The sequence below is a fragment of the Oncorhynchus mykiss genome, chromosome 24 (assembly GCF_013265735.2).
Source record: "Oncorhynchus mykiss isolate Arlee chromosome 24, USDA_OmykA_1.1, whole genome shotgun sequence".
NCBI lineage: Eukaryota > Metazoa > Chordata > Actinopteri > Salmoniformes > Salmonidae > Oncorhynchus > Oncorhynchus mykiss.
In genome coordinates, this window is record NC_048588.1 from 42,557,901 (window position 1) to 42,570,750 (window position 12,850).

The window sequence follows — 12,850 nt, forward strand, 5'->3', positions numbered from 1 at the left end:
AGAACTGAAAACTGCTGTTCACAAATGCTCTCCATCCAACCTCACTGAGCTCGAGCTGTTTTGCAAGGAGGAATGGGAAAAAAATTCAGTCTCTCGATGTGCAAAACTGATAGAGACATACCCCAAGCGACTTACAGCTGTAATCGCAGCAAAAGGTGGCGCTACAAAGTATTAACTTAAGGGGGCTGAATAATTTTGCACGCCCAATTTTTCAGTTTTTGATTTGTTAAAAAAGTTTGAAATATCCAATAAATGTCGTTCCACTTCATGATTGTGTCCCACTTGTTGTTGATTCTTCACAAAAAAAATACAGTTTTATATCTTTATGTTTGAAGCCTGAAATGTGGCAAAAGGTCGCAAAGTTCAAGGGGGCCGAATACTTTCGCAAGGCACTGTACCTTGAAGAGGTCAAGGGGCATGTTTACAGAGTCACCAGCCATGGACCAGCAGCACCCCAGAAAGATGCCAGAACAATGAATCCAGCAATCATCTTGACCAGCGCTTCAGAAATATAGCTTCCTTGCATCGAAGATTGTATCTGAGGTTACTATCCAGAGTCAACCTGGCAGGGCATTAGGTGCAGTGGGAGCTGTGGAAATACCTTGAAGAGGTCAAGGGGCATGTTTACAGAGTCAACCTGGCAGGGCCTTAGGTGCAGTGTGAGCTGTGGAAATACCTTGAAGAGGTCAAGGGGCATGTTTACAGAGTCAACCTGGCAGGGCATTAGGAGCAGTGTGAGCTGTGGAAATACCTTGAAGAGGTAAAGGGGCATGTTTACAGAGTCAACCTGGCAGGGCATTAGGAGCAGTGTGAGCTGTGGAAATACCTTGAAGAGGTCAAGGGGCATGTTTACAGAGTCAACCTGGCAGGGCATTAGGAGCAGTGTGAGCTGTGGAAATACCTTGAAGAGGTCAAGGGGCATGTTTACAGAGTCAACCTGGCAGGTTATTAGGTGCAGTGTGAGCTGTGGAAATACCTTGAAGAGGTAAAGGGGCATGTTTACAGAGTCAACCTGGCAGGGCATTAGGAGCAGTGTGAGCTGTGGAAATACCTTGAAGAGGTCAAGGGGCATGTTTACAGAGTCAACCTGGCAGGGCATTAGGAGCAGTGTGAGCTGTGGAAATACCTTGAAGAGGTCAAGGGGCATGTTTACAGAGTGACCTTTCCAGTTCTGACAGGCAAGGATGGCTGTTTATTCAAACCTGAGGCCTGTGACACTGGGTCGGGTTTCTACCATTGCATCCTAGGCGTTCGTGGAGAGGATATCCTTTGTCTGTGGACAACTGTCATCGGGCTTGAGAAACCTGAACGACCACTTCTCTGGAACGCAGGGTAGCCTAGTGGTTAGAGTGGAGGGGCGGCAGCGTACCCTAGTGGTTAGAGTGGAGGGGCGGCAGGGTAGCCTAGTGGTTAGAGTGGAGGAGCGGCAGGGTAGCTTAGTGGTTAGAGTGTAGAGGCGGCAGGGTAGCCTAGTGGTTAGAGTGTAGGGGCGGCAGGGTAGCCTAGTGGTTAGAGTGGAGGGGCGGCAGGGTAGCCTAGTGGTTAGAGTGTAGAGGCGGCAGGGTAGCCTAGTGGTTAGAGTGGAGGGGCGGCAGGGTAGCCTAGTGGTTAGAGTGGAGGGGCGGCAGGGTAGCCTAGTGGTTAGAGTGGAGGGGCGGCAGGGTAGCCTAGTGGTTAGAGTGGAGGGGCGGCAGGGTAGCCTAGTGGTTAGAGTGGAGGGGCGGCAGGGTAGCCTAGTGGTTAGAGTGGAGGGGCGGCAGGGTAGCCTAGTGGTTAGAGTAGAGGGGCGGCAGGGTAGCCTAGTGGTTAGAGTGGAGGGGCGGCAGGGTAGCCTAGTGGTTAGAGTGGAGGGGCGGCAGGGTAGCCTAGTGGTTAGAGTGGAGGGGCGGCAGGGTAGCCTAGTGGTTAGAGTGGAGGGGCGGCAGGGTAGCCTAGTGGTTAGAGTGGAGGGGCGGCAGGGTAGCCTAGTGGTTAGAGTGGAGGGGCGGCAGGGTAGCCTAGTGGTTAGAGTGGAGGGGCGGCAGGGTAGCCTAGTGGTTAGAGTGGAGGGGCGGCAGGGTAGCCTAGTGGTTAGAGTGTAGAGGCGGCAGGGTAGCCTAGTGGTTAGAGTGTAGAGGCGGCAGGGTAGCCTAGTGGTTAGAGTGGAGGGGCGGCAGGGTAGCCTAGTGGTTAGAGTGGAGGGGCGGCAGGGTAGTCTAGTGGTTAGAGTGTAGAGGCGGCAGGGTAGCCTAGTGGTTAGAGTGTAGAGGCGGCAGGGTAGCCTAGTGGTTAGAGTGTAGAGGCGGCAGGGTAGCCTAGTGGTTAGAGTGTAGAGGCGGCAGGGTAGCCTAGTGGTTAGAGTGTAGAGGCGGCAGGGTAGCCTAGTGGTTAGAGTGTAGAGGCGGCAGGGTAGCCTAGTGGTTAGAGTGTAGAGGCGGCAGAGTAGCCTAGTGGTTAGAGTGTAGAGGCGGCAGGGTAGCCTAGTGGTTAGAGTAGAGGGGCGGCAGGGTAGCCTAGTGGTTAGAGTGGAGGGGCGGCAGGGTAGCCTAGTGGTTAGAGTGGAGGGGCGGCAGGGTAGCCTAGTGGTTAGAGTGTAGAGGCGGCAGGTAGCCTAGTGGTTAGAGTGTAGAGGCGGCAGGGTAGCCTAGTGGTTAGAGTGGAGGGGCGGCAGGGTAGCCTAGTGGTTAGAGCGTTGCACTAGTATCCAAAAGGTTGCAAGTTCAAATCCCCGAGCTGACAAGGTACAAATCTGTCGTTTTGCCCCCTGAACAAGGCAGTTAACCCACTGTTCCTAGGACGTCATTGTAAATAAGAATTTGTTCTTAACTGACTTGTCTAGTTAAATAAAGGTCAAATAAAAATGATCGTATTAACCCTATTTGAAGGAATTAGTCAGAGATACACGTTTGATTTTACATAAACAAGTAAAGAAATGGATCATGACTTGTGTGTAATGTATAGGTGCTTGAATCATCTTAATTATAAAGTGAATAGAGCTGATTGGTGTAAACACGGGCCAGAGAGTTTCCTTCCACCATATTCCTTACAGTCTAGGCACATATCTTTTAAATCCAATGTCTTCACATTAGGATTCATTTATCATTTAAACCTAACCAACATTATGATTCATTTATCATTTAAACTTAACCAACATTCCTGGCCATGGAGTCCTCTTACTGACGAGGAGATAACGAGGGTGGTGCTGTAGCAGTATTACTGACGAGGAGATAATGAGGGTGGTACTGTAGCAGTATTACTGACGAGGAGATAACGAGGGGGGTGCTGCAGCAGTATTACTGACGAGGAGATAACGAGGGTGGTGCTGTAGCAGTATTACTGACGAGGAGATAACGAGGGTGGTGCTGCAGCAGTATTACTGACGAGGAGATAACGAGGGTGGTGCTGCAGCGGTATTACTGACGAGGAGATAACGAGGGTGGTGCTGCAGCAGTATTACTGATGAGGAGATAACGAGGGTGGTGCTGCAGCAGTATTACTGACGAGGAGATAACGAGGGTGGTGCTGCAGCAGTATTACTGACAAGGAGATAACGAGGGTGATGCTGTAGCAGTATTACTGACGAGGAGATAACGAGGGTGGTGCTGCAGCAGTATTACTGACAAGGAGATAACGAGGGTGATGCTGTAGCAGTATTACTGACGAGGAGATAACGAGGGTGGTGCTGCAGCGGTATTACTGACAAGGAGATAACGAGGGTGGTGCTGCAGCGGTATTACTGACAAGGAGATAACGAGGGTGGTGCTGCAGCAGTATTACTGATGAGGAGATAACGAGGGTGGTGCTGCAGCAGTAGTACTGACGAGGAGATAACGAGGGTGGTGCTGCAGCAGTATTACTGATGAGGAGATAACGAGGGTGGTGCTGCAGCAGTAGTACTGACGAGGAGATAACGAGGGTGGTGCTGCAGCGGTATTACTGACAAGGAGATAACGAGGGTGGTGCTGCAGCAGTATTACTGATGAGGAGATAACGAGGGTGGTGCTGCAGCAGAATTACTGACGAGGAGATAACAAGGGTGGTGCTGCAGCAGTATTACTGACGAGGAGATAACGAGGGTGGTGCTGCAGCAGTATTACTGACGAGGAGATAACGAGGGTGGTGCTGCAGCAGTATTACTGACGAGGAGATAACGAGGGTGGTGCTGTAACAGTAGTACTGACACTAGGAGATAACGAGGGTGGTGCTGTAGCAGTAGTACTGACACTAGGAGATAACGAGGGTGGTGCTGTAACAATATTACTGACACTGGGAGATAACGAGTGTGGTGCTGTAGCAGTATTACTGACGAGGAGATAACGAGTGTGGTGCTGTAGCAGTATTACTGACGAGGAGATAACGAGGGTGGTGCTGTAGCAGTATTACTGACACTGGGAGATAACGAGTGTGGTGCTGTAGCAGTATTACTGACACTGGGAGATAACGAGTGTGGTGCTGTAGCAGTAGTACTGACGAGGAGATAACAAGGGTGGTGCTGTAACAGTATTACTGACGAGGAGATAACGAGGGTGGTGCTGTAACAGTATTACTGACACTGGGAGATAACGAGTGTGGTGCTGTAGCAGTATTACTGACACTGGGAGATAACGAGTGTGGTGCTGTAGCAGTATTACTGACACTAGGAGATAACGAGGGTGGTGCTGTAGCAGTATTACTGACGAGGAGATAACGAGGGTGGTGCTGTAGCAGTATTACTGACACTAGGAGATAACGAGGGTGGTGCTGTAGCAGTATTACTGACACTAGGAGATAACGAGGGTGGTGCTGTAGCAGTATTACTGACACTAGGAGATAACGAGTGTGGTGCTGCAGCGGTATTACTGACAAGGAGATAACGAGGGTGGTGCTGCAGCAGTATTACTGATGAGGAGATAACGAGGGTGGTGCTGCAGCAGAATTACTGACGAGGAGATAACAAGGGTGGTGCTGCAGCAGTATTACTGACGAGGAGATAACGAGGGTGGTGCTGCAGCAGTATTACTGACGAGGAGATAACGAGGGTGGTGCTGCAGCAGTATTACTGACGAGGAGATAACGAGGGTGGTGCTGTAACAGTAGTACTGACACTAGGAGATAACGAGGGTGGTGCTGTAGCAGTAGTACTGACACTAGGAGATAACGAGGGTGGTGCTGTAACAATATTACTGACACTGGGAGATAACGAGTGTGGTGCTGTAGCAGTATTACTGACGAGGAGATAACGAGTGTGGTGCTGTAGCAGTATTACTGACGAGGAGATAACGAGGGTGGTGCTGTAGCAGTATTACTGACACTGGGAGATAACGAGTGTGGTGCTGTAGCAGTATTACTGACACTGGGAGATAACGAGTGTGGTGCTGTAGCAGTAGTACTGACGAGGAGATAACAAGGGTGGTGCTGTAACAGTATTACTGACGAGGAGATAACGAGGGTGGTGCTGTAACAGTATTACTGACACTGGGAGATAACGAGTGTGGTGCTGTAGCAGTATTACTGACACTGGGAGATAACGAGTGTGGTGCTGTAGCAGTATTACTGACACTAGGAGATAACGAGGGTGGTGCTGTAGCAGTATTACTGACGAGGAGATAACGAGGGTGGTGCTGTAGCAGTATTACTGACACTAGGAGATAACGAGGGTGGTGCTGTAGCAGTATTACTGACACTAGGAGATAACGAGGGTGGTGCTGTAGCAGTATTACTGACACTAGGAGATAACGAGGGTGGTGCTGTAGCAGTATTACTGACGAGGAGATAACGAGGGTGGTGCTGCAGCAGTAGTACTGACGGGGAGATAACGAGTGTGGTGCTGTAGCAGTAGTACTGACGGGGAGATAACGAGGGTGGTGCTGCAGCGGTATTACTGACGAGGAGATAACAAGGGTGGTGCTGCAGCGGTATTACTGACGAGGAGATAACGAGGGTGGTGCTGTAGCAGTATTACTGACGAGGAGATAACGAGGGTGGTGCTGTAGCAGTATTACTGATGAGGAGATAACGATGGTGGTGCTGTAGCAGTAGTACTGACGGGGAGATAACGAGTGTGGTGCTGTAGCAGTAGTACTGACGGGGAGATAACGAGGGTGGTGCTGCAGCGGTATTACTGACGAGGAGATAACAAGGGTGGTGCTGCAGCGGTATTACTGACGAGGAGATAACGAGGGTGGTGCTGTAGCAGTATTACTGACGAGGAGATAACGAGGGTGGTGCTGCAGCGGTATTACTGACGAGGAGATAACGAGGGTGGTGCTGTAGCAGTAGTACTGATGGGGAGATAACGAGGGTGGTGCTGTAGCAGTATTACTGACGAGGAGATAACGAGGGTGGTGCTGCAGCGGTATTACTGACGAGGAGATAACGAGGGTGGTGCTGTAGCAGTATTACTGACGAGGAGATAACAAGTGTGGTGCTGTAGCAGTATTACTGACGAGGAGATAACGAGGGTGGTGCTGTAGCAGTAGTACTGACGGGGAGATAACGAGGGTGGTGCTGTAGCAGTAGTACTGACGGGGAGATAACGAGGGTGGTGCTGTAGCAGTATTACTGACGAGGAGATAACGAGGGTGGTGCTGCAGCGGTATTACTGACGAGGAGATAACGAGGGTGGTGCTGTAGCAGTATTACTGACGAGGAGATAACGAGTGTGGTGCTGTAGCAGTATTACTGACGAGGAGATAACGAGGGTGGTGCTGTAGCAGTATTACTGACACTGGGAGATAATGAGTGTGGTGCTGTAGCAGTATTACTGACACTGGGAGATAACGAGTGTGGTGCTGTAGCAGTAGTACTGACGAGGAGATAACAAGGGTGGTGCTGTAACAGTATTACTGACGAGGAGATAACGAGGGTGGTGCTGTAACAGTATTACTGACACTGGGAGATAACGAGTGTGGTGCTGTAGCAGTATTACTGACACTGGGAGATAACGAGTGTGGTGCTGTAGCAGTATTACTGACACTGGGAGATAACGAGTGTGGTGCTGTAGCAGTAGTACTGACAAGGAGATAACAAGGGTGGTGCTGTAGCAGTAGTACTGACGAGGAGATAACGAGGGTGGTGCTGTAGCAGTAGTACTGACGAGGAGATAACGAGGGTAGTGCTGTAGCAGTATTACTGACGAGGAGATAACGAGGGTGGTGCTGTAGAGGTATTACTGACGAGGAGATAACGAGGGTGGTGCTGTAGCAGTATTACTGACACTAGGAGATAACGAGGGTGGTGCAGTAGCAGTATTACTGACGAGGAGATAACGAGGGTGGTGCTGTAGCAGTATTACTGACGAGGAGATAACGAGGGTGGTGCTGTAGCAGTATTACTGACGAGGAGATAACGAGGGTGGTGCTGTAGCAGTATTACTGACGAGGAGATAACGAGGGTGGTGCTGCAGCGGTATTACTGACGAGGAGATAACGAGGGTGGTGCTGTAGCAGTATTACTGACGAGGAGATAACGAGTGTGGTGCTGTAGCAGTATTACTGACGAGGAGATAACGAGGGTGGTGCTGTAGCAGTATTACTGACACTGGGAGATAACGAGTGTGGTGCTGTAGCAGTATTACTGACACTGGGAGATAACGAGTGTGGTGCTGTAGCAGTAGTACTGACGAGGAGATAACAAGGGTGGTGCTGTAACAGTATTACTGACGAGGAGATAACGAGGGTGGTGCTGTAACAGTATTACTGACACTGTGAGATAACGAGTGTGGTGCTGTAGCAGTATTACTGACACTGGGAGATAACGAGTGTGGTGCTGTAGCAGTATTACTTACACTGGGAGATAACGAGTGTGGTGCTGTAGCAGTAGTACTGACGAGGAGATAACAAGGGTGGTGCTGTAGCAGTAGTACTGACGAGGAGATAACGAGGGTGGTGCTGTAGCAGTAGTACTGACGAGGAGATAACGAGGGTAGTGCTGTAGCAGTATTACTGACGAGGAGATAACGAGGGTGGTGCTGTAGAGGTATTACTGACGAGGAGATAACGAGGGTGGTGCTGTAGCAGTATTACTGACACTAGGAGATAACGAGGGTGGTGCAGTAGCAGTATTACTGACGAGGAGATAACGAGGGTGGTGCTGTAGCAGTAGTACTGACAGGGAGATAACGAGGGTGGTGCTGTAGCAGTAGTACTGACGAGGAGATAACGAGGGTGGTGCTGTAGCAGTATTACTGACGAGGAGATAACGAGGGTGGTGCTGTAGCAGTATTACTGACGAGGAGATAACGAGGCTGGTCGTTCATGTTCAAAATGTTTTGTTCAGCTCCAGCTGCAGCAGAGCCGGAGGCTTTGTGAGTTTCTCTGAACTCCAATGGCATTATGTTGAAGGCTGGGAGCCATGCTGGCTCAGATATGAGCCACAACAACCACACGGCTCCACATCTAAAACAACACTCTTCTCTGATCTTCCCTCCTCTCCTCCAGTCACACAGAGTACATTAGTGTCCCTCGAACTGTGGGACAGCTCAGTGTTCCAGTGAATCAAGGTCCTATGCTGTTGTTTTGTCTTCCATACTTAGGTAACACTGATAACAGGCTTTATCTGACTACAATACTGCTCAGTACCAGGCTTTAGTTGTCTACAATACTGCTCAGTACTAGGACCAGGCTTTATCTGACTACAATACTGCTCAGTACTAGGACCAGGCTTTATCTGACTACAATACTGCTCAGTACTAGGACCAGGCTTTATCTGACTACAATACTGCTCAGTACTAGGACCAGGCTTTATCTGACTACAATACTGCCCAGTACCAGGCGTTAGTTGTCTACAATACGGCTCAGTACTAGGACCAGGCTTTATCTGACTACAATACTGCCCAGTACCAGGCGTTAGTTGTCTACAATACTGCCCAGTACTAGGACCAGGCTTTAGTTGTCTACAATACTGCCCAGTACTAGGACCAGGCTTTTAGTTGTTTACAATACTGCCCAGTACTAGGACCAGGCTTTTAGTTGTCTACAATACTGCCCAGTACTAGGACCAGGCTTTTAGTTGTCTACAATACTGCCCAGTACTAGGACCAGGCTTTTAGTTGTCTACAATACTACCCAGTACTAGGACCAAGCTTTTAGTTGTCTACAATACTGCCCAGTACTAGGACCAGGCTTTTAGTTGTCTACAATACTGCCCAGTACTAGGACCAGGCTTTTAGTTGTCTACAATACTGCCCAGTACTAGGACCAGGCTTTAGTTGTCTACAATACTGCCCAGGACCAGGCTTTAGTTGTCTACAATACTGCCCAGTACTAGGACCAGGCTTTTAGTTGTCTACAATACTGCCCAGTACTAGGACCAGGCTTTTAGTTGTCTACAATACTGCCCAGTACTAGGACCAGGCTTTTAGTTGTCTACAATACTGCCCAGTACTAGGACCAGGCTTTTAGTTGTCTACAATACTACCCAGTACTAGGACCAGGCTTTTAGTTGTCTACAATACTGCCCAGTACTAGGACCAGGCTTTTAGTTGTCTACAATACTGCCCAGTACTAGGACCAGGCTTTAGTTGTCTACAATACTGCCCAGGACCAGGCTTTAGTTGTCTACAATACTGCCCAGTACTAGGACCAGGCTTTTAGTTGTCTACAATACTGACCAGTACTAGGACCAGGCTTTTAGTTGTCTACAATACTGTCCAGTACTAGGACCAGGCTTTTAGTTGTTTACAATACTACCCAGTACTAGGACAGGGCTTTTAGTTGTCTACAATACTGCCCAGTACTAGGACCAGGCTTTTAGTTGTCTACAATACTGCCCAGTACTAGGACCAGGCTTTTAGTTGTCTACAATACTGCCCAGTACTAGGACCAGGCTTTTAGTTGTCTACAATACTGCCCAGTACTAGGACCAGGCTTTTAGTTGTCTACAATACTGCCCAGTACTAGGACCAGGACTAGAACTGCACTTCCATTCTCAACGATTCTCCTTAAAGTGCGCACTCGTTCACTACCCCTCATGGACTTATGTAGTGTAACCATGGTTACCTTGGTTAGAGTGAGTTTACAGTTCTACCCGGATTTCTGTGAGCAAGTGAGTGAGCAAGTGCACACTTGGTTGAGAGGGGTGTAGGGTATGACACAGGGTTTTAGTCTAGGTCTCACCCTCTGGTTCAGGTCGCGACCCCAGGGAGGTGACCTGGAAGGGGCGGTAGGGTTTCCCTTCGGAGACCGGAAGCTCCACACTCTCCTCTGATGACACGGTAACGTCCGGCTGAGACTCTGAGATAGACGACAGGAACTGGTCCATGTCTGCCCTCTGCTCCTGAAGCAACTCATCTAGGAGGACAGGAAGTGAGGAGGAGGAGATGAAAATCATGGAAATCGTTTTATCTGTCACTTTGTAAAGAAAAAGGTGTAGACGAACAGTGAATTGCTTACTTACGGGCCCTTCCCAACAATTAAAAAATATATATTTGAAAAATAATAACATGAGAAATAAATCCACAATGAATAATGATAACTTGTCTATATATACACTGGGTCCCAGTACTGAGTAATGATAACTTGTCTATATATATACTGGGTACCAGTACTGAGTAATGATAACTTGTCTATATATACACTGGGTACCAGTACTGAGTAATGATAACTTGTCTATATATACACTGGGTACCAGTACTGAGTAATGATAACTTGTCTATATATACACTGGGTACCAGTACTGAGTAATGATAACATGTCTATATATATACTGGGTACCAGTACTGAGTAATGATAACATGTCTATATATATACTGGGTACCAGTACTGAGTAATGATAACATGTCTATATATATACTGGGTACCAGTACTGAGTAATGATAACTTGTCTATATATACACTGGGTACCAGTACTGAGTAATGATAACATGTCTATATATATACTGGGTACCAGTACTGAGTAATGATAACTTGTCTATATATATACATACAGGGTACCAGTACTGAGTAATGATAACTTGTCTATATATATATATACATACTGGGTACCAGTACTGAGTAATAATAACTTGTCTATATATACACTGGGTACCAGTACTGAGTAACGATAACTTGTCTATATATACACTGGGTACCAGTACTGAGTAATGATAACTTGTCTATATATACACTGGGTCCCAGTACTGAGTAATGATAACATGTCTATATATACACTGGGTACCAGTACTGAGTAACGATAACTTGTCTACATATACACGGGGTCCCAGTACTGAGGTGATGTGCAGGGGAATGAGGTAGTTGAGGTAGATATGTGCATATAGATAGGGATAAAGTGACTAGGCGACAGGATAGATAATAAACAGTAGATATGTGCATATAGATAGGGATAAAGTGACTAGGCGACAGGATAGATAATAAACAGTAGATATGTGCATATAGATAGGGATAAAGTGACTAGGCGACAGGATAGATAATAAACAGTAGATATGTGCATATAGATAGGGATAAAGTGACTAGGCAACAGGATAGATAATAAACAGTAGATATGTGCATATAGATAGGGATAAAGTGACTAGGCGACAGGATAGATAATAAACAGTAGATATGTGCATATAGATAGGGATAAAGTGACTAGGCGACAGGATAGATAATAAACAGTAGATATGTGCATATAGATAGGGATAAAGTGACTAGGCGACAGGATAGATAATAAACAGTAGATATGTGCATATAGATAGGGATAAAGTGACTAGGCGACAGGATAGATAATAAACAGTAGATATGTGCATATAGATAGGGATAAAGTGACTAGGCGACAGGATAGATAACAAACAGTAGCAGTTATTATGTAATACGTTTTTAAAAAGTGCAAAAAAGGGCCATTGCAGATAGTTAAAAAGTTAACCAATAGCTACCCAGACTAACTATTTAACCGTTTTATGACTTGGGGGTGGAAACTGTTCAAGGTCTTGTTGGTTCCAGATTTGGTGCATCGGTACCGCTTGCCATGAGGTGCAGAGAGAATAGTTCACGACTAGGGTGGCTGGAGTCGTTGACAATCTTTTAGGGCCTTCCTCTGACACCGCCTGGTATAGAGGTCCTGGATTGCAGGCTACCCTCTGTAGCGCCTTGTGGCCGAAATGCCGAGCAGCTACCATACCAAGAGGAGACGCAGCCAGTCAAGATGCTCTCGATGGTGCAGCTGTAGAACTCAGAACATTTTCATCCTCCTGACGGGTAAGAGGTGTTGCTGTGCCTTCTTCTTCTGTGTTGGTGTGTAGGTATTAATATGAATTCCTTAGTGATGTGGACCCCCTGAGAAACTTCACGCTCTCGACCCGCTTTACTGCAGCCTTGTTGATGTGGATGGGGGCGCATTCGGCCTTGATTTTCCTGTAGATCAGCTCCTTTTGTCTTGCCGACATTGAGGGAGAGGTCGTTGTCCTGGCACCACACTGTCAGGTCTCTGACCTCCTCCCTGTAGACCGTCTCATCGTCGTCGGTGATCAGGCCTACCACTGTTGTTGTCCTGGCACCACACTGTCAGGTCTCTGACCTCCTCCCTGTAGACCGACTCATCGTCGTCGGTGATCAGGCCTACCACTGTTGTTGTCCTGGCACCACACTGTCAGGTCTCTGACCTCCTCCCTGTAGACCGTCTCATCGTCGTCGGTGATCAGGCCTACCACTGTTGTTGTCCTGGCACCACACTGTCAGGTCTCTGACCTCCTCCCTGTAGACCGTCTCATCGTCGTCGGTGATCAGGCCTACCACTGTTGTTGTCCTGGCACCACACTGTCAGGTCTCTGACCTCCTCCCTGTAGACCGTCTCATCGTCGTCGGTGATCAGGCCTACCACTGTTGTTGTCCTGGCACCACACTGTCAGGTCTCTGACCTCCTCCCTGTAGACCGACTCATCGTCGTCGGTGATCAGGCCTACCACTGTTGTTGTCCTGGC

At 48.2% G+C, this 12,850-nt stretch overlaps 1 protein-coding gene across 14 annotated transcripts in view; it reads right to left on the reverse strand.

Moving 5' to 3' along the window:
* Nucleotides 1–12,850, reverse strand: part of aplp2 (amyloid beta (A4) precursor-like protein 2) — a 141,250-nt gene that overhangs the window by 25,367 nt on the left and 103,033 nt on the right. For all 14 annotated transcript variants that reach the window (XM_036961453.1, XM_036961452.1, XM_036961448.1 and 11 more), the window contains one exon: nt 10,074–10,247. In XM_036961453.1, coding sequence (XP_036817348.1) covers nt 10,074–10,247 — 174 coding nt within the window. The remainder of the gene's footprint in view (nt 1–10,073; nt 10,248–12,850) is intronic.